Source organism: Emiliania huxleyi (genome assembly GCF_000372725.1).
Source record: "Emiliania huxleyi CCMP1516 unplaced genomic scaffold EMIHUscaffold_86, whole genome shotgun sequence".
NCBI lineage: Eukaryota > Haptophyta > Isochrysidales > Noelaerhabdaceae > Emiliania > Emiliania huxleyi.
The window spans coordinates 224,907-241,625 of record NW_005195584.1 but is presented as its reverse complement, the minus strand read 5'-3'; the positions used below and the strand labels follow the sequence as shown (position 1 = coordinate 241,625).

At 64.5% G+C, this 16,719-nt stretch overlaps 5 protein-coding genes across 5 annotated transcripts in view; 2 read left to right on the top strand and 3 right to left on the bottom strand.

Annotated features, from left to right (window-relative positions):
* EMIHUDRAFT_465924 (hypothetical protein) overlaps positions 1-672 on the bottom strand; it is a 1,480-nt gene extending 808 nt beyond the window's left edge. Inside the window, exon 1 of the mRNA XM_005758504.1 lies at positions 43-672. Coding sequence (XP_005758561.1) covers positions 43-639 — 597 coding nt within the window. The 5' untranslated portion in view covers positions 640-672. The remainder of the gene's footprint in view (positions 1-42) is intronic.
* Positions 673-7,747: 7,075 nt separating this feature from the next.
* EMIHUDRAFT_219455 (hypothetical protein) lies at positions 7,748-8,841 on the top strand (the record flags this gene model as incomplete). The annotated part of the gene is made up of 4 exons (XM_005758503.1): positions 7,748-7,881; positions 8,119-8,209; positions 8,486-8,673; positions 8,748-8,841. The coding sequence occupies 4 exons, from the start codon at positions 7,748-7,750 to the stop codon at positions 8,839-8,841; spliced, it is 507 nt and encodes a 168-aa protein (XP_005758560.1).
* Positions 8,842-9,224: 383 nt separating this feature from the next.
* On the bottom strand, positions 9,225-9,908 carry EMIHUDRAFT_219454 (hypothetical protein; the record flags this gene model as incomplete). The annotated part of the gene is made up of 1 exon (XM_005758502.1): positions 9,225-9,908. One exon carries the CDS (start codon positions 9,906-9,908, stop codon positions 9,225-9,227), a length of 684 nt encoding a protein of 227 aa, XP_005758559.1.
* A 3,955-nt stretch (positions 9,909-13,863) lies between these two features.
* EMIHUDRAFT_219450 (hypothetical protein) lies at positions 13,864-15,381 on the top strand (the record flags this gene model as incomplete). Its single annotated transcript, XM_005758501.1, has 3 exons — positions 13,864-15,014; positions 15,087-15,128; positions 15,300-15,381. 3 exons carry the CDS (start codon positions 13,864-13,866, stop codon positions 15,379-15,381), a joined length of 1,275 nt encoding a protein of 424 aa, XP_005758558.1.
* Positions 15,377-16,359, bottom strand: EMIHUDRAFT_438777 (hypothetical protein). Its single transcript, XM_005758500.1, has one exon. It carries the CDS (start codon positions 16,319-16,321, stop codon positions 15,647-15,649), a length of 675 nt encoding a protein of 224 aa, XP_005758557.1. The 5' UTR covers positions 16,322-16,359; the 3' UTR covers positions 15,377-15,646.
* Positions 16,360-16,719: the final 360 nt, after the last annotated feature.

Sequence of the window (16,719 nt, the reverse complement as noted above, 5' to 3'; positions counted from 1 at the left end):
GGGGGGCCGGCCCCCTTCCCACGGAGGGCCCGAGGCGGTGACCGAGAGGCCGAGGGAGGACCAGTGCTTGGGCGACGCGTCCCACTCGTGCGACACCGCGAAGTCCATCGGCTTGTGCCAGAACGTGGCGACCTCCACCGTGATGTTGTTGCCCTTGAGCGAAAAGTCCTCCTCGTGTTCCGCCACGACAAAGGTGAAGTTGGCGTCCGCCTTGTTCTGGAGGTCGAGGTCGAGCCCGCCGAGGTAGTCGTTCCCGCCCAACGCGTCCTCGTCCCAGAGGTCGATCCGCGCCCACTGGCTGTCCCACACAGCCTCCGTCTCGGGGTAGTGGCAGCACGTGTGCTGCCGCTTCTCGCGGTGCCACGTCGGCTCGTACTTGATGGATAGCTCGTTGGTCTTCTTGTCGCGCTTCTCCTGCCGCGCGAAGGTGGCCACCTGCTCCGTCGCGCAGAAGTCGGTGCCGCTCACGCAGGTGGACGCGTAGCACTCGCTCTTCTGCGGGTCGTTCGGGCAGTACTTCTCGTTGTTGCCCGGGACGATGCAGGCGGCGTCCTCGTACAGGCCCTTGATCGTCATCGAGGCGAAAGGCTGGATCGCCTCGCTGAACCGGCCAGCATGCAGGAGGCAGATGTAGACCATTTGGTTGCAGGGGAGCGGCGCCTGCTTGTGATGCGCTCCTTAGGATGATAAAAAAGAATTCTGCCGGCGCGCCTCCACTCTTTGCTGCTCGCTCGCCCGGGCGCGCGCTTGCCAGGCCTTCCGCAGACAGCCTCTCAGGCAGACTGAGGGTCGGCTTTGCGTGGCGTGGCCCGTGCGCTGCGCTGCGCAAAGCTGCGTGTGCTGAGGGAGCATCTGGTTGGTGCTTCCTTTGGGAGGTGCGCACCTCCTGCGACTGGTGGAGGGCCGTGCCGCCGCTCGCCTGCTCCGTGGACAGAGCGGGGAGACGGCGCCGCAGCGCCACAGCCTCCGCTGCATGCCGGTGCAGCACTCTGCTGCTTGGTGGGCAGCCTCCTGGATCTGTGCGCGACGTTCGCGAGGCTGCAGTGGCCTGCCGCGGCGAGTGGACGATAAAAAAGAATAATCGACGCTCATTTTTATTCGAGCTGCGCTAGGCTCAGACGGCGAGTTCGCGCTGCGCTAGGCTCAGCGACGGCGAGGAGTTCGCGCTGTGCGCGGCCTGACAGCTGACTCTCTTGTGGGCGGCCTGTCTCTCTCCATTGTCTATAGTCTCTTGCTAGGGTGCCCACAGGGGTCAGGGCCCAAAAAAAGAAAGGAAAAAAGAAATGGGGCAAGCCCCATCGCAGCACTTCGTGTTGGAGAGTCGAGATATTGAGATTGTGACTAGGAGGGAGGGACGCTGGGGATTCTCAAAGGTAGGGAGGGGGGAAGTAATCTGAAACTGCAAAGATGCACATGCGTGCAGCACGAACGGCTGCGATTCAGCGGTCGCGCCGCTGAGCGTTCAGGTCGAGCTCGGCGAGCTGAGCAAGATCATCCAGCGGCGCGACAGCGCTGAATCGCAAGCGTTGAGGAACGCGATCTAAATCGCGTTCCGCGTTTCAGTTTCACGAAAGTACGAGATCGCGCGCGCTTCGCGCGCTGCACCGCCTGTTCTCTGCGGCTGAGTGACGACGCGTGCCGTGTGCCAGCAGAGTTGGGCGCGCGCGGCGCGACGGCGCCGGCGAGGGAAGGCGCGGGTGCAGCGGCCGCCAGCGGTCGTACCCCGCTCGCCGGCCAGCGCAGCAGCGGCCAGCGCAGCGGCCGCCGGCGCAGCATCCAGAGCAGCCGGTGCGCGCCTTGCGAGGCGAGTACTGCCGCCCGACAGCCTTGAGGCGGCCGGGCGGCAGTACTCGTTCGAATGTTGCGAGCCGTGTGCGCGCCGAGGCGCGCGCGGCGCGCGCCCGCCCGGCTGCCAGTAGGAGGCGGCGCAATATGGCCTATAGTACAGCCCTTGAGGAGGAGGAAGAGGCTGGCTGGCAGTGCTGTATGCCGCCGAGGGGGCAGTTTTGGGTGCTGATACCCACGCCCAGGGGGCTGCAGAAGTCCGCAGCCGGGACAACCCGCCCCCCCCCAGCCGAGGCCGGTCGAAGCCCACTTGCAAGCAGCCATGAGGAGTCCTCTTGGTGCTCCTGGCGGCCGTTCAAAGGTCGGGCGCGCGCCGATGGGGGGTGGGTGTGTCTTGCTTGCTCCACACCGAGCGCCATCGGTCCGGACCGGTGCACTCAATGAGCGGCAGCCTGCACAAGGTCTGTGCCGCGGGCGCTCGGCGGGCGCCAAGTGCAGTGTCACGCTCGTGCTCGAGCGGGTCACAATGCTCAATGGGAAACCCTCGTTTCCTAGTCACTCGGTCCCCCAACGGAAGAGGCCTCGCTCCTATTGGAACACTCCAACATCAGATTTGCCTCGTGCGTCCCGTTTTGAGGCGGAAAGCTATTTTCTTTTGGGTCCTGTGGGCACCCTACTCTTGCGGAGATTTTATCTCTCGACTCTCGGCTGCGTTGGCTCGCCAAAGTCTCTTTCCCGATGCACGATGGCGCTGGGAGTGTGTGTTTTCGTAGAGAAGCAAACACGCACCGATCGTCCGGGTTCTGTCGAGCGAGGAGCGTGCGCGGTGCGGGCCGGGCCCGGCGGGGGCGAAAGCGAAAGGCTTGCGAGAGACGTCAGGGGCGGGGAGGGCGAGAGCGGCTATAGTGCGAGAGAGTTAGCTCTCGACACGACACGACAGGGACACCGACACAGACACAGACACAGACACAGACATATACACACACACTGCGCTCCACCCAGCTCCCGCGTGGGCAGGGAGACGCGAGCCCGACGGAGTCCGGGAGTGTGTAGGAGACGCGGCACTTGAGTTGACTCTTGTGTCTTGATCGAGATATAGCGGCACGCACACACGCGCGGCTTCCTCTGGACTCTCTCTGCACTGCTGGTCAGACCTCTACTGTATCGTACTGCTGCTCGCACACCGTACACGACAGTCGGACGACACCCAACCACGGCCGTTGGCCCACACAGCACCAGCAGCCAGCACGCTCTGCAAACTGCACACTTTGCACACACACAGGCTGCCACAGCTGTGTCGTGTGTGACATTGACGGTCGCCCTAACTGGCCATCAGTCACTTGCGCTGTGGCTTGTGTGAGCGACGCTGCTCGGCGACTACCGGCTTACTGTCTGTGAGACCATGGGTGATGGGTGAGGCAACAGCCAAAACCACACAGCACACACTGCCGAGACTAGGTCCAGCCCTGGGTGGCGCAGATCTGACGTTTTGTGTCTGTAATAGATAAGATGAGAGTGAGGTTGAACTGGACCCAATCAAAGTCGGCGGGCGAGGGGGGGGGGGACGAAAAACGGCGGGCGCATTTGGGCACATGACTGGGAGAACTCTGTGGTGGACCCGCTGGGCGAAAAGAGCTCGCAGACCGTTGCGTTGGGCCTCACGATGTCATCGAGCGGAGCGAGCGCGAGCGCGGCGACCATGTGACAATCGTCAGATCCGTGTTTTTTTGGTCTTGCGGTACATCTCTCCGCTCGCCACCTCACGCTCCGCCGTCCGGCCATGGATGGTTCGATGGAGCTCGCCGAGCTCCATCGAACCATCCAACTCCGGTCACCGAGTCTGAACGCGCTCAGCCTCAGGAGGTACCAAACCGCGCGAATTCTGCACGCCTCGCTGCACCGCTGGCTTGACTGAATCAGGCAGCAGCAGGCTGCTGCTGCTGCCATAGCAGCAGTCTGCTGCGGCCCTAATACGCAAGTTGATGACTAGCAGCACTGCCGGGGGCATTCGAGCCGCCACAGCCGGTGTGCGGCTGTGCACTGCCACCTGCCCGCGGCTACGCACAATGTGCGCTCGCATTGGATGAGCCCTGCTGATGGACCTGCATCGCCTAGCTGCACGAGAGCAATGCCGCAGGCAGTGGCCGTGGCATACACTGCGAGCACACTTGGTGCAGCTGCGAGGTGCAGCAAGAGCACGTCGTTCCTGCCTCTGATGCCACTCTCGCGGCTTGCAGCGCGTCACTCGCGCATGCTCTCCAGGAGCTATGGCGGGCGCGTGTGTGGGGCTGTAGCCTGTGTTTGGCCGGTTCTGACCCGTTTACTATCAGTATCATGTCCGGGCCACAAAAAATCGCACACGGGTAGCGGCTCAGGGGCCCAGTAAGTCGCGGAATCGCCAAATGTCACAACCTGCGCCACCCAGGGCTGGACCTAGTCCCGAGCGCTTCCTGTTTAAGGCTCTCGTTTCGCGGAGACACGTTTACATACGAGCTTGTAGATCAGTACTGTCTCTGCTCGTGCGAAACGGACAGAGATACATATAACTAAGCATGCAACAGGCAACCGTATACGGGCGTCGCGTGTGTGGCAGCGTCAGGGTGACGTGGCGTCTCTCTCATCGATCTCGACCTTCAGATCGGCCTCCAGGCACTGCAAGTCCAAGTCCGTTTGGACCTGGGACTCGGGCTCGACATTATCGAAGGAAGAGCACGTCAGATGATATCCAGCTATCAGCGAGCAGCTCACCGACACGATGACCGGAGGCAGCGTACGCTCGCTGTGCTTTGCTGTGCCTCGAGGGTGGATGGCGATGCAAGGGCGGGCGGGCCGGCAGCGAGTGAGGCAGGTGGCGAATGCGGTGATACAACCGCCTAAGGTGTCGGTGGCGACGGTGACCATGTCGTTGCTCGGGCGGTGGTAGCTTCTGCTCTTGCTGGCTGTGGCGGCGACCCGGGACGAAAAGTCGCAGCGCTTTCAAGAAAAACGAGCTGCGAATGAGGCCAAAACAGTCAGGGTGGCTATGCCTCTGGGTAATGCGCTATTATTCTAACGAGACGATTATTTGCGAATTCTCTCTCCCTTGACCGTCAAGCCTTGAGGCTGGTTGGTCGTGCAGGGTGGAGGAGGGTCAGGCAGGGAGGGCGGGCGGGGTGGCCATGATCCCTGTAGTGCCTTAAATTTGTAGCCTGCCGCGGCGAGCGGGCGGGGTGGGGTGGGGGGGTGGGGGGGGGGAGCCCCCGCGAAGCCATTTTTGGCGGACGAATTTGAGCGATATCGCATATTTCACACACAACAATCAGCAGCATGCAGCCGCTCACCCTTGACGCTTGAGTGTGCTGTGTCCTGTGAGGCCAAGCCCCCAGGCGGCCGCGCGAGCGCTATATGGACAGACAGCTGGCAGGAGCCCCCATTCATTCGGGTTTACTTCTTTTCATCACGGCTAGGGTGGCCAGCATTTTTCGCAACTTCGGCGAAGTCACGGCGAAGTCACGAACTTCGCAGCTTGGCGAAGTCGGCGAAGTCACGGCGAAGTCGCGAAGTCATGGCGAAGTCACGGCGAAGTCACGGCGAAGCGCGAAGTTGCGAAAAAGAAAGAAAGAAAGAATCAGTAACCAGCCTCCGGCGGGGCCCCCCGCTACCATCCAAACCCGAGTACAAACGAGCGCGCCTCCTGCGCGCCTCTCCGAGGCGCTGCGGCGCAGATGGTCTACGAATCATAGAGGCTCAAGTGACAAGTCCACACACACACACGCGGGGGACACACACACCGCAGTCACCTCAGTCACCCGCGGGTGCCATCTGCCATACACAAAGCGCATTACTCTCACGACACACGGGGATCGGGTGGAGCGGCGGCGGCGGCGGCAGTGGCACGCGCGGGCGGACGGACTCGGACGGGGCGGAGCAGCGACCGCCTGGGCGGCCGCTGCTCTGTCTGCCAGAGCGCGCCGCGGTCTGTGCGCAGCTCGAGCGCGGTCAGGTGCACAGGGAAGCGTGGCGGCGCGGGGAAACGCGGCGGCGGTGGCGGCGGCGGCGGCGGCAGCGGCATGCGCGGGCGGACGGATTCGGACGGGGCGGAGCAGCGACCGGGCGGCCGCTGCTCTGTCTGCCAGAGCGCGCCGTCTGTGCGCAGCTCGAGCGCCGTCAGGTGCAGGGAAGCGTGGCGGCGCGGGGAAACGCGGCGGCGGTGGCGAGCAGGCGAGCGGCCCGCGCGCGGCGAGGCGGACAGGTGATCGGCAGGCGGGTGATGGGCCGGAGAGTGACCGCGCCCAGCGATCGGAGACGAGCCGATCGTCGCTCTTGCTGCGACCTTCATGCCACCTCTCGGTCGTCCCACTCTCGTCGTTCTCTCCCTTGTCGCTTCTTCCTCTGTCGCGTCGCTCTCCTCTGCCTCGTTCTGCGACGCCGCCGCCGCCTGCCGGTCCCTTGTTCTCGCGGCTTCTTTCGCCTTTCGGCGCAACTCCGCCCTCCTCGCAGCATATCTTAGATTATCTTGGCCCCTCGAGTCTATCGAGCTCTCCTCGCGCAAGGACGACTCTTCTGACGCCCACTGCGATCATTTGCCGCCAAGTCATATCGTTGCTCAGGTCCACTCTCTCTTCGAACACTTGTGCCTTCACGGATGATGCTGGCGCTGGGGTCCCCTTCGGGTGCATCGTGACAGCTGACAACGGGATTTCCACTGGTTCGTCCTCCTCGGAGTCGTCTTCCCCGGCTTCCTCCTGAGGGAGGGTGTAGAGGATGTAGAGTGTAGAGCGCTGTAGAGCTGTAGAGCTGGAGAGCGCTGTAGCGCTGTAGAGCTCTACATCCGCCGCGTGACGAGGCGCCTGCGTTGTAGAGCGATGTAGAGGCGCTCTACAACGTGAAATCTCTACAACAAACTCTACATCATAAGCGGCGAACGAGGCACGGTCGCTCTCCGACATGAGGCGCGTTGCACTTGCCAGTGCTGCCCTGGCCTTCTGTCTGCCCGCCCAATGGGTGGCAGGTGCCTCTGCTGGTGCTGCTGTGGCATGCCTCACGGCTGCGACTGGCCGGCGCCTCGGCGCGTCAGCTCGGCTCGGCGTAGCGATCGTGGCCAGCGCAACTCGCCTGGACTCAACGCTCAGCCAGGAGCTCCCGCACGCGCTGGCGCGAGGCATGGCGCATGCAACGCGTCTGAATGCTCGCCTCGCCTCGCGCAAATGCGACCGTCCTCGCAGCCGACAGTCCACCGCCTGCTAAAGAAGCACAGCGACGAATGCGGCACCGGCGACGCATGGCAGGCTGGTCATGACGCAGTTATAGGGTGTTGTGTGCCGTCAGAGTGACTATCTGTGTGTCAGTCATAGTCAGAGCCGTCCATCAGAGCTCCAGTAAGCTCGGAGACACCCCATTAGCGCGGCTCGACCTCTTTGAGTCACTGCCTTCCCGGCGGTTTGGCTGTAGAGCCTCTACAACAAACTCTACAGCAAAATCGCGCTCTACATCGCTCTACATCGGACTCACATCGTCACGCGCCGGATGTAGAGCTCTACAGTCACAGCGCTCCAGAGCGCTCTACATCTCTACATCTCTACAGCGCTCTACACTCTACATCCTCTACACCCTCCCTCAGGCTTCCTCCCGTTCGGCTCTACGTTCGGTACGTTCAGCGTGGCTCACCCTCCATGCCGTGAACAGGCGCTTTATCCATCCTATATTCTTCTCTCGCTCCTCTGCCCGCCCGTGCCTTGGTCTTGTCGTTGTTTCGCACATCGCGAAAAATGCTAGGGAACACCATAAATTTCTTTTTACTCGCGCCCCCGCCCGCGCCGAGCCAAAGGAGCTCCGCGGAGCCGCCAGGCGCCCGCCCCGGCGGCTCACTAGTGAGCGCGCTCACTGAGCCGCCGGGCGAAAAAGAATTTTGCGAGGCGGCGGCAACCTCGACCTCTCTCCCTCGGCCCTCTAGCGCCCGGCGCTACCTCACGATACGACGAGTATGTCCGAGCAGGCCGAGCGGTACAAGTCGCAGGGCAATGCGGCGCTCCAGGCCAAGATGTTTTCCGATGCCGTCGATCTCTACACCAAGGCGTGCCTCACTTCCGCCCGGGCGCTCTCTTGCGTGTGTCTATCGTCAGATTAGCGGCCCGCGCCGATAGGCCATCGCGCTGGACCCAAACAGCGCCGTCTACTTCTCCAACCGATCCGCCGCCTACGCGGCCCTCGAGCGCTGGCGCGAGGCGCTCGACGACGCCGTGGAGGCGTGCAGCCTCAAGCCAGACTGGGTCAAGGGCCATCTACGGTCTCGCGGCGGCGGCCAGCCGCCGCCCTGCCGCCCGCCGACTGAGAGGCACCCACTCCTGGCCTCAGGCGCGGCGCCGCGCTGGGCGCGATGCGCAAGCACGAGGAGGCGCGCAAGGCGTACCTGAGAGCGAGCCAGCTCGAGCCGCACAACGCGCAGGTGCAAAAGATGTTGAGCGACGCGGCCGAGGCGGCGCGGAAGGCGGCCGAGGAGGGGAAGAACTGGGAGAATGACCTCTGGTCGGACGACGATGAGGAGTCCACGGGCGCCAATGAGCAGCAGGGGCAGCCGGAAGCGGCCGCGGGCGGCGGCGGCGGCGATGATGGCGGCGGAAGCGGGGGCGGCGGAGGCGGCGGCGGCGGCGGAGGCGGCGGCGGCAGAGCTCCGGTGCGAGCGGGCGCGCGGCTTGTGCATGATCTGGAGCGGTCGCTCAAGGATGCGTCGGAGGACTCGATGCGCTCGGCGCTGCGCGCGCTGGGCAAGGCGGACGCGGCTCTCGCCCAGAAGATGGTGCACTTGCTCGAGGGGCTCAACGCGGCCTCCTCCGAGGGCGAGGGGGAGGAGGACGAGTCGGCGGACGAGGCGGAACCGCAGGCGTCCCAGCGCAAGCGGCGGCGGGATGAGTACTTTGGCGGCGGCGGCGGCGGCGGCGGCAGTCGGCCGGGGAAGAGGCGCGGAGGATCTGACTCGGACTGAGCCGCTCTCAGGCGAAGCCAGCGGAGCAGCCTAGGGAGCAGCCCTGCACCTTCTGCCCGGCCTTAGCGCTTGCCACCGCGGTGGCTGGCGAGTAATCGGCCGCGGGTCTGGGGAACTGTGGGGGCGGTCTCATCAGTCGTCTCTCCCGCGGCGCGGAGCGACTGGCGCTCCTCCCCGCGCGCTATGTGCAGAGGTGCAGGGACTCCGCTCACACATCTCTCTCGGCTCACGTGCTCACACGTGCGAGTCTTTACTTTTTACGTAATCCCTCATTTTTTTTATACGCGGTCGACGTAATCCATGGATTCATCATTTGACAGACTGACACCACTCACCAGCCGACGCTCGCGAGAAGCAAGCGATCGCGCACGGCCCCTGCCCCGGGAGGGACAGCACCTCCCGCACACACGCCACAAGCGCCGCGTAGCCCAGGCTAGTGGGGCCGTTGGAGAATGCGCCAGCCCGCGGCTGGGAGGGGTCAGTCCGCCGGCCCTTCCTCGCTCGCTGCCGAGGGCCCGTGCAGCACGACTCCCGCCTGCTCCAAGGTGCGGCGGGACGCCATCTGGTGCCACTGCAGCTCCTCTTGCTGCAGCCGGATTGCGAGCCGCAGCGAGGCGTCCTCGTCGCCTTCCGTCTCCATCCGCTCAGGGCCGTCCGCGTTGGCTCCGAAGCCGCCGCCGCCGCCCGGCACTGGCATCGGCGAGTTTGCGGTGATTGCCTCGTGGAGCGCCTCCTGCTCGAGCTGCTGCAGCCGCCAGGCAAGGGCGAGGCTCTCCGCCTCGAGGCTGCGCGGCGTCGCGGCCGACGATCCCGTCGGCGCCGGGGTCGGAGCCACCGAGCTCTCGCCGCCCGCCGTCGCTCGGGTGCCGCCCGTGTGGAGCTCCTCCTCGGTGTGCATCTCCTCAAGCCCGCCCCCCCTGCTCCGCTCGGCCGGCGTCTGCTTGAGCGGCCGGTCGCTCGCCCTCGGCCCGCCTGACGCCACCTCCGGCCGCGGGGACTGCACGGGAACCACCCGCCCCGCTGCCTCGCTTCCAGCCGCGGATAGCGGCGGCAACAGCTTTCCGGGGGACAGAGATGACGGCCGAGACGCAGCGCGGGGAGCGGCGCTTCGCTGAAGCAGCGGGTCCCACGTTCCCCTGACGTGAGGAAGGAGGAAGCCCATGGTTGGCTTTTAGACTCTCGCTCCGCTTTCTCGGGGCTCAAGGGCTGCGCAGAGAAGAACTCGCTCTTGGAAAGAATGCCAGTGTCCACCCCTCGTCCTCCCATCCCTCCCTTGGGTTGTCTGTTTTCTTTCTTTCTTTTTCCACCCCTCGTTTGGCGTGCCCGTTTTATTTTATTTATTTATTTATGTCTGGTGTTTACTAGCCCCGAGTAGAGGGGGCGTTCCGCTGCTAGGGGAAACCCGGAGCGCAGAGCTAACCCTCGGAGACCCGTGTTTACTTTACGGCCCTTTCCCTGCGAACGCGCACCCCCCAGGGCTAGGTAGGTAGGTAGGTCCAAGTGCTCCAAGTGCGGCTAAAGGGTTGCTGCGCGGTGAGACCTGAGCAACGACATGACTTGGCGGCAAATGATCGGAGTGGGCGTCAGAAGAGTCGTCCTTGTGCGCGAGGAGAGCTCGATAAACTCGATCGAGGCCAGGGCTCAGACTCCCGGTTGTATGGAGGAACCATGTTGGTTTTGTCGAGTATTAATTTCATGCTATGCACACTGATAGGCGCTCCCGTTTTGCGGGGCAGGGATCCCACTCCCCTTGCGCGGCCCACCAGACGTGCGCCGCCGCCCCCACGCCGCACGAAGCCGCGCGCGAGGGTCTTCAGACGCGCCAGCCGGGAGGAGCACGGAGGCGGCCCCCGGGAGAGCCATCTTATAGATTCTACGCTGCTCCAGCGGCCGCCTTGTTCACCGAGCCGCCCTCGATAAAGTAGATGGCAAAAAGCTTAAAGGAGAAGAAGGCGCCCGCGTAGACGCCGAAGAAGCCATTGCCCGTCGTTTCGAACGGTCCGCGGAAGGTGCAGACGCCGGCCGTGACAAGCCACAGGGCAAAGAGGGCGACGGAGATCACCTTTGCAAGCGTCTGCTGCGACTGGTCGATGTTTGCAAACACGAGGACGAGGCAAATGACCATCGTCAGGATGGCAGACACGAAGGAAAAGACAGCTTCGCCCTGGTTGTCAAGCGGTTCGATGCTCGCCAGCATCACGACCAGCGCCGCGACGCCAAGCAGTATGCTCTGCGACCGCAGGCTCGACTCGTCGGCGACACTGTTTGCGGCCGCGCTGCGCACGCCTTGCACCCGGTCTTGCACAGCCTCAAAGCAGTCAGCCAGCGCGAGCATCGAGGCAGCGAAGCCGGCCCACATGCCAAAGTAGCCATTGTTGGTGTCCGTGAATGGGCCGAGGAAGGTTGTGACGCCAGCCCCAGCCGCCCACCACACGGAGAGGAAGGCGGCCATCGCAGAGGCCGAGTCAGCTCGGCTCTCACCTCCCCCGACAGTTGACTTCAGGGCTTGGAGGTCTTTTTCAGTTGCAACCATGATGATAGGCAAGGCGTTCAGGGTAGTGAAGAAATAAGAAGAAGAGGACATGGTTCGACCTCGCGTGCGAGATGTGTGTCGCGACCCCTCGTCGCCGGACACCTCCCGACACGGTGTGAAGAACAACTCCTCTCTCGACCGCTACTACGCCGCCGCTCTTCTCACTGCGCAGCTCACGGCCCTGCCTCCTCCCCCTCCTCCTCCTTCTTCGCCGCCTCCTCCGCCCGCTTCGCCGCCCTCTCCATCGACGTCAGTTTGACGAACTTGACCTCGCCCTTCTTGCCGATCACGGCCTTGAACTCCTTGTGGTAGGGGCAGGTCACCTTCCTCTCATCCTTCTTCGTCGTGGTGAGGTTGTGGTCCTTTGAGCCGCAGAGCGCGCAGCCGTACCTTCTCGGCGGCGCCGCCGCCGGCGGGGACAGTACCGAGGGGGATGGGGTAGGGTCACCGTTTGAGCGAGCGAGGGCTGTGGCGCCGACGGCGGCACCCCCTTGTACGAGGCTGTGAGGGGAGCGGCGGCGAGAGGGGCGGCGGCGGCGACGCAGGCGAGCCGCGCGCGCGCGCGACTGAGGGAAGCGCGCGGGCGGCGGGAAGAAGGAGAACGGCGGCGGCGGCGAGGCGCAAAACGGGGGCGGCGGAAGTGGGGGCGACGACGGCGGCGGAGTGAACGGCGGCGCGCGCACGGACGGCGACGAAATCGACGGCGGGAAGGGGCGGGGCTGCATGGCGGCGGCGGGCGCGCTCATATGTCGTGCTTTCGCATTGACACTCCACATCCTCCTCCCTGCGTGTGCGCGGGAACGGCAGGGGTCATGTCGCGCGCACCGGGCGGCGCCGTCCGTGCTCGCAGCAGCCGGGATCGCGGCAGAGTATGGATGGTGGAGTGCTCAGAGACTATGGAGAGTTCACGTCATGACGGTTAAAACGGCTGTTAACCGTCATGACGTGGTCAATATGTCATGACAGCGGCTGCGAAACGACAGCAGCAACGACGGCAGCAACGACAGCTGGTGACAGCTGGTGACAGCTGGTGACAGCTGGTGACAGCTGGTGACAGCCAGCCGCTGCCAAGGAGGAGTGAAAGGCACCAGGAACAGTGACAGCCATAGTGACAGTGACAGTGAAGCCAGTGAATGCCAACGACAGGCGGTGACAATGTCAGCGCGGGGCCCCGCGAGTGACAGCGACAGCGACAGCGACAGCGACAGCGACAGCGACAGCGACAGCGACAGCGACAGCGAGGCAGCGCCACAGGCACAGCCGTGAGGCAGCCATAGCCCTCGTGAACGGGCCCAACCGCCCACCCACCCATCTGTGCAGTACACCCCATGGACTAAAATAAGACACCGGTGCGCGTGGATGTAGCTCTCAACGCCTGTTGCACAGCAGCGTTTGTACGTCTCACACATTTTGCAAAACTCCTGCTCCTCTGCCTCAGAATTTCTCTGTGTAGGGTGAGCCTGCTTTCTTGTAGCAGAGCAGAGCTCTCTACATGAGAGTTCCTGATCAACGCCACTTGTGGCTCGGCAATGGCCACCGTGGCCGGTGCGCTTTGACTCGCACAGTGAACGCCAGCCACGCGCGCCGTGCCTTCCTCCAGCCCACACGCGCGCATGCAGACTGCCGGTGACAGCATGCACCTTGAGAGGTTCAACCCGAGGTGTGTTGCTCAATGCTCTGCGCGTTTGCTTGTGATCGTGGATTTCAAGGTCCCAATCCTCGCGGCTGAGGATTGACACCGTTCGCTCGCGTGAGATTTTTGAGCGGCAGATGAACCAGCGCTGGAGCCCATCACGGCACATGCTGGAGGAAGGAGGGCAAGGGTTTTGCAGATTCTCCGACTCACGCCCGCTGCTGCTGACCGTGCGTGGCTACTGTTGAGAGGGCTTCTCATGTGGCGTCGGGCGTGCGAGTGAGCGCTCTCGCGCGCATGCATCTATATCTTGAGTGTCCTGTCTCTCTCGCTAGTGGCACCACACACTGTCCTGCGGGGGTGCTCATGACAGCAGCAATGACAGCAGCAATGACAGCAGCAATGACAGCAGCAATGACAGCAGCAATGACAGCACAGCAGCAGCAACGACAGCGATGACAGCAGCAATGACAGCAGGAATGACAGCTGCGCAATTACAGCAGCAGTGACAGTTGGACCGTCGGGGATGGTTACGACAGCAGCAACGACAGCAGCAACGACAGCAGCAACGACAGCTGGTGACAGCTGGTGACAGCTGGTGACAGCTGGTGACAGCTGGTGACAGGTAGGTGTCACTGTCGCTGTCGTTTGCTGTATGACAGCTGGCAGCTGTCATGACAGCGGCTAACCGTCATGACAGCGGCTAACCGTCATGACGTGAACTCTCCATAGTCTCTGACACGTCGTGGTGACGATCGATGATGGCGATGAGCATCACGGTGAAGAGGAGCGTCCCGGCCCTGCCTGGGCTCGCTCGAGTTAGCGGAATGCGGCGCGGCACGTGACGACGATTTTCTTACAGCGGAGAATTCAGTAAAGGGCAATCGCGCGATCGTGCACGGCCACAGAGCTTGCTGTGCTTGTGCTGCGTCCAACCCGCCTGCGACCACGATGCGGCTCCACAGCCTCTCCGCCTACGCCGATGCGCTCTGCTCCGATGGCTCTCCCGCCGGCTACTACTGGCAGCCCGCCGCGGCGGAGAGCGGCGACTGGATTGTGATGCTGCTCAGCGGCGGCTGGTGCTGGGACGCGCCGAGCTGCGAGGAGCGTTGCGGCGGGGAGCGGCGCTCCTCGCACCTCTGCTCTTCGCGAGCCTGGCCGGCGGAGCGCGAGGCGACGGGCGTGCTCGCATCGCCGCACCCTCGGCTCGGTGCCGCCAACAAGATTCTCGTGCCGTACTGCACCTCGGATGCACACATGGGGGACGCCGCCGCGTTTGGCCTCGAGTTCCGCGGCGCCGCGGTCGTGCGGGCGGTGCTGCACGACCTGGTGACCACGCGCGGCCTCGGGCCCGGCGCGCGTCTTCTGTTTGGCGGCGTGTCTGCGGGCGCGAGAGGCGCGATGGTGCACCTCGACTACGTGCGCGGCATGCTCCCGCTCCCGCGAGAGGCGCGGCGGCGCGTCGAGGTGCGCGGCCTCATCGACTCTGCGATGTGGCTCGACGACCCGCCCCTCCGGCCGTGGGCGTCGACCAGGAAGAGCTTCTTCGGCCTGGCAAACGCGACTGCCAACGTCGCGTCGTTCGCCAACGTCACCCACCTCGGCGAGGAGTGCGCCGAGGAGCACGCCGACGAGCTGTGGAGGTGCCTCTTCGGCGCGTACCGGCTGCTCTCCGTGCGCACGCCCTACCTCGCCGTCGGCTCCCAGTTTGACACCTACCAGCTCGACAACGACTTTGGGGGCTGCGGCCACTGGGGCTGCCGCCCGTCGGGCCCGGAGGAAGAGGCCTTCGCGTGGCGGTTCGCAGACGAGACGGCGGCGCTCGCGCGTAGCCTCGCCGTCGGCGAGCGCTACGTCTACTCGAGCCGCTGCCACCGCCACGCAGACAGCCTCGGCGGTGACTTCTTCTTGCGCGGGTGCGGCGGCGTCTCGATGCAGGCCGCGCTGCTCCGGCTGCTCGAGGAGCCCGCCACGCTGCCCGGCCTGTGGATTGACGAGCAGTGCGACCACTTCGACTGCTGCTGCCGCCCGGCCGACCGCACGACCGCCACCGCCGCCGCAGCGAGCCTCGCCGCAATCGGCCTCTGCGTCGCCGCCTATGCGTGCAGCACGCGAGGCCGCCGCACGCGCAGCAGCCGTTTCTGCCGCGCCCGCTGCGGGGGTCTATTGGACAGGCTCCGCGAAGCCAGGCGCCGCGTTGCCAAGGCGGTGTGCCCGTGCGGCCGCACGAGCCGTCACCGCGTGACCGAGATGAACGCCGCCCTCGTCGACGGCGCAGTGCCGCTGGGAGCTAGCGTCACCGATGTCGCCGCTGCGCTGCCTGCAGCGCCGGTTCCGGCCGCCGCCGCGCCGCCGCCGCGGGCTGTGTCACCGAGCCCGAGGTGTAGGAGTGAGGGAGAGGGGGTGCCTGAGGGGACGCCGGCTGTCGGAACCAACGGGACGAGCGGGCCAGCCGTCGAGAGGGTTTAGGCTTACTGGTGACTCGAGCCCGCCTAGCTTCCCCCCTCTAAACCATACACCTCCCCTCCTCTCTCCGGGTAACAACCCAACACGACTCGTAACTCACGACACTCGATCGGACTCTGACTGCAGTCTGCACGCAAAACACATGAGCTGTGTTCCGACTTGCGGCCAGGCCTGCGCAGTAACATTTTACACACCCCTCTCCTGCCCTCCGGGGACCTACCGTTTCGACTACCGTAGCACCTACAAACCCTTGGCCTTGCCCAGATTCCTAGCCAGCGCCTCGCAGCGGTAGCCGCGAGTCGCCCTCGCGGCCGCACGAGACGAGAGGCAGCGGCAACGGACCCGCGAGCGGCTGAGCAGCGCCCTCTGCTGCAGATCGACCGTCGTGCAGCACGTCCACAAACTCGAGGCGGTGGACCACCACCCGCGCATTCGAGTCGAGCAGGTAGACGCTCACGCCGTCGACGTGTAGCGGCGAAGCGCGAGGGAGGGGCAGGCGCAGCCAGATCTTCGCGGCCCACCGCACGCGGATGGTGTCATCGTCACACACGTGCAGCCTGTGCTGCAGCTCCGCCGCGGCAACCATGGTGCGCCGAGAGAGGTGCAGCGCGTCGAACATGCGTGTGTAGGCAGCAATGCCTCGGACCCTCGGCCCGCCGCCGTCAGCCCGGAAGCAGACGATGTTCCTCGCGTAAATCGACATGTCGGGGCGCTCTTGAAAGAGGCGCGGGTACGATTCGCGGAGCACGTCGATGACACGCCCTCGGCGGAGGTGAAAGTCGGAGGCGGGTTTGCGCACGGGAACGGCGCAGGCGTGAGACGTCGACGGCAAAGCTTTGGAGGGCGTGAGCAGGCGCGCGGCGTCAACGAGGGCGTGAGCAGGCGGGCGGCGCTGGGACGCCGACGACACTCGCGCGGATGGGCGAGGGACGAGGCGTTGCATCGTGTGGCGACCGGCCCGACTCACCAGTGATGGAGCCGTCTGGTCCGTGCAAAAGAAATCCGTTTGCGAAGCAGGGATAGCCGTTGAGGAGAAAGGGCGCAATATATCTTTCTTGATAGCCCCGGTATCCGAAGCCTCTCGAGCTTGCTTGAGAGGTCGGCCTCCACCTCGCAAAATAACCCCTCCGTCCACGTGGCAATCTCCCGCGTGCCGAACCGGCGCGAGAGGGAGTATCCGCGGGTCGGGCGGGGGGGGCCCTCCCTCCTGGATGATGATTCTAGCACTTCCCTCCATAAGATAAGGCCACCTCGAATGTGCATAGAGGTGGTCATTGAGAGGGGAGTCCTAGAGACTGAGGGAGTTGGAGGTTATTTTGTCTGTCTGCCGTCTGGTCCGTG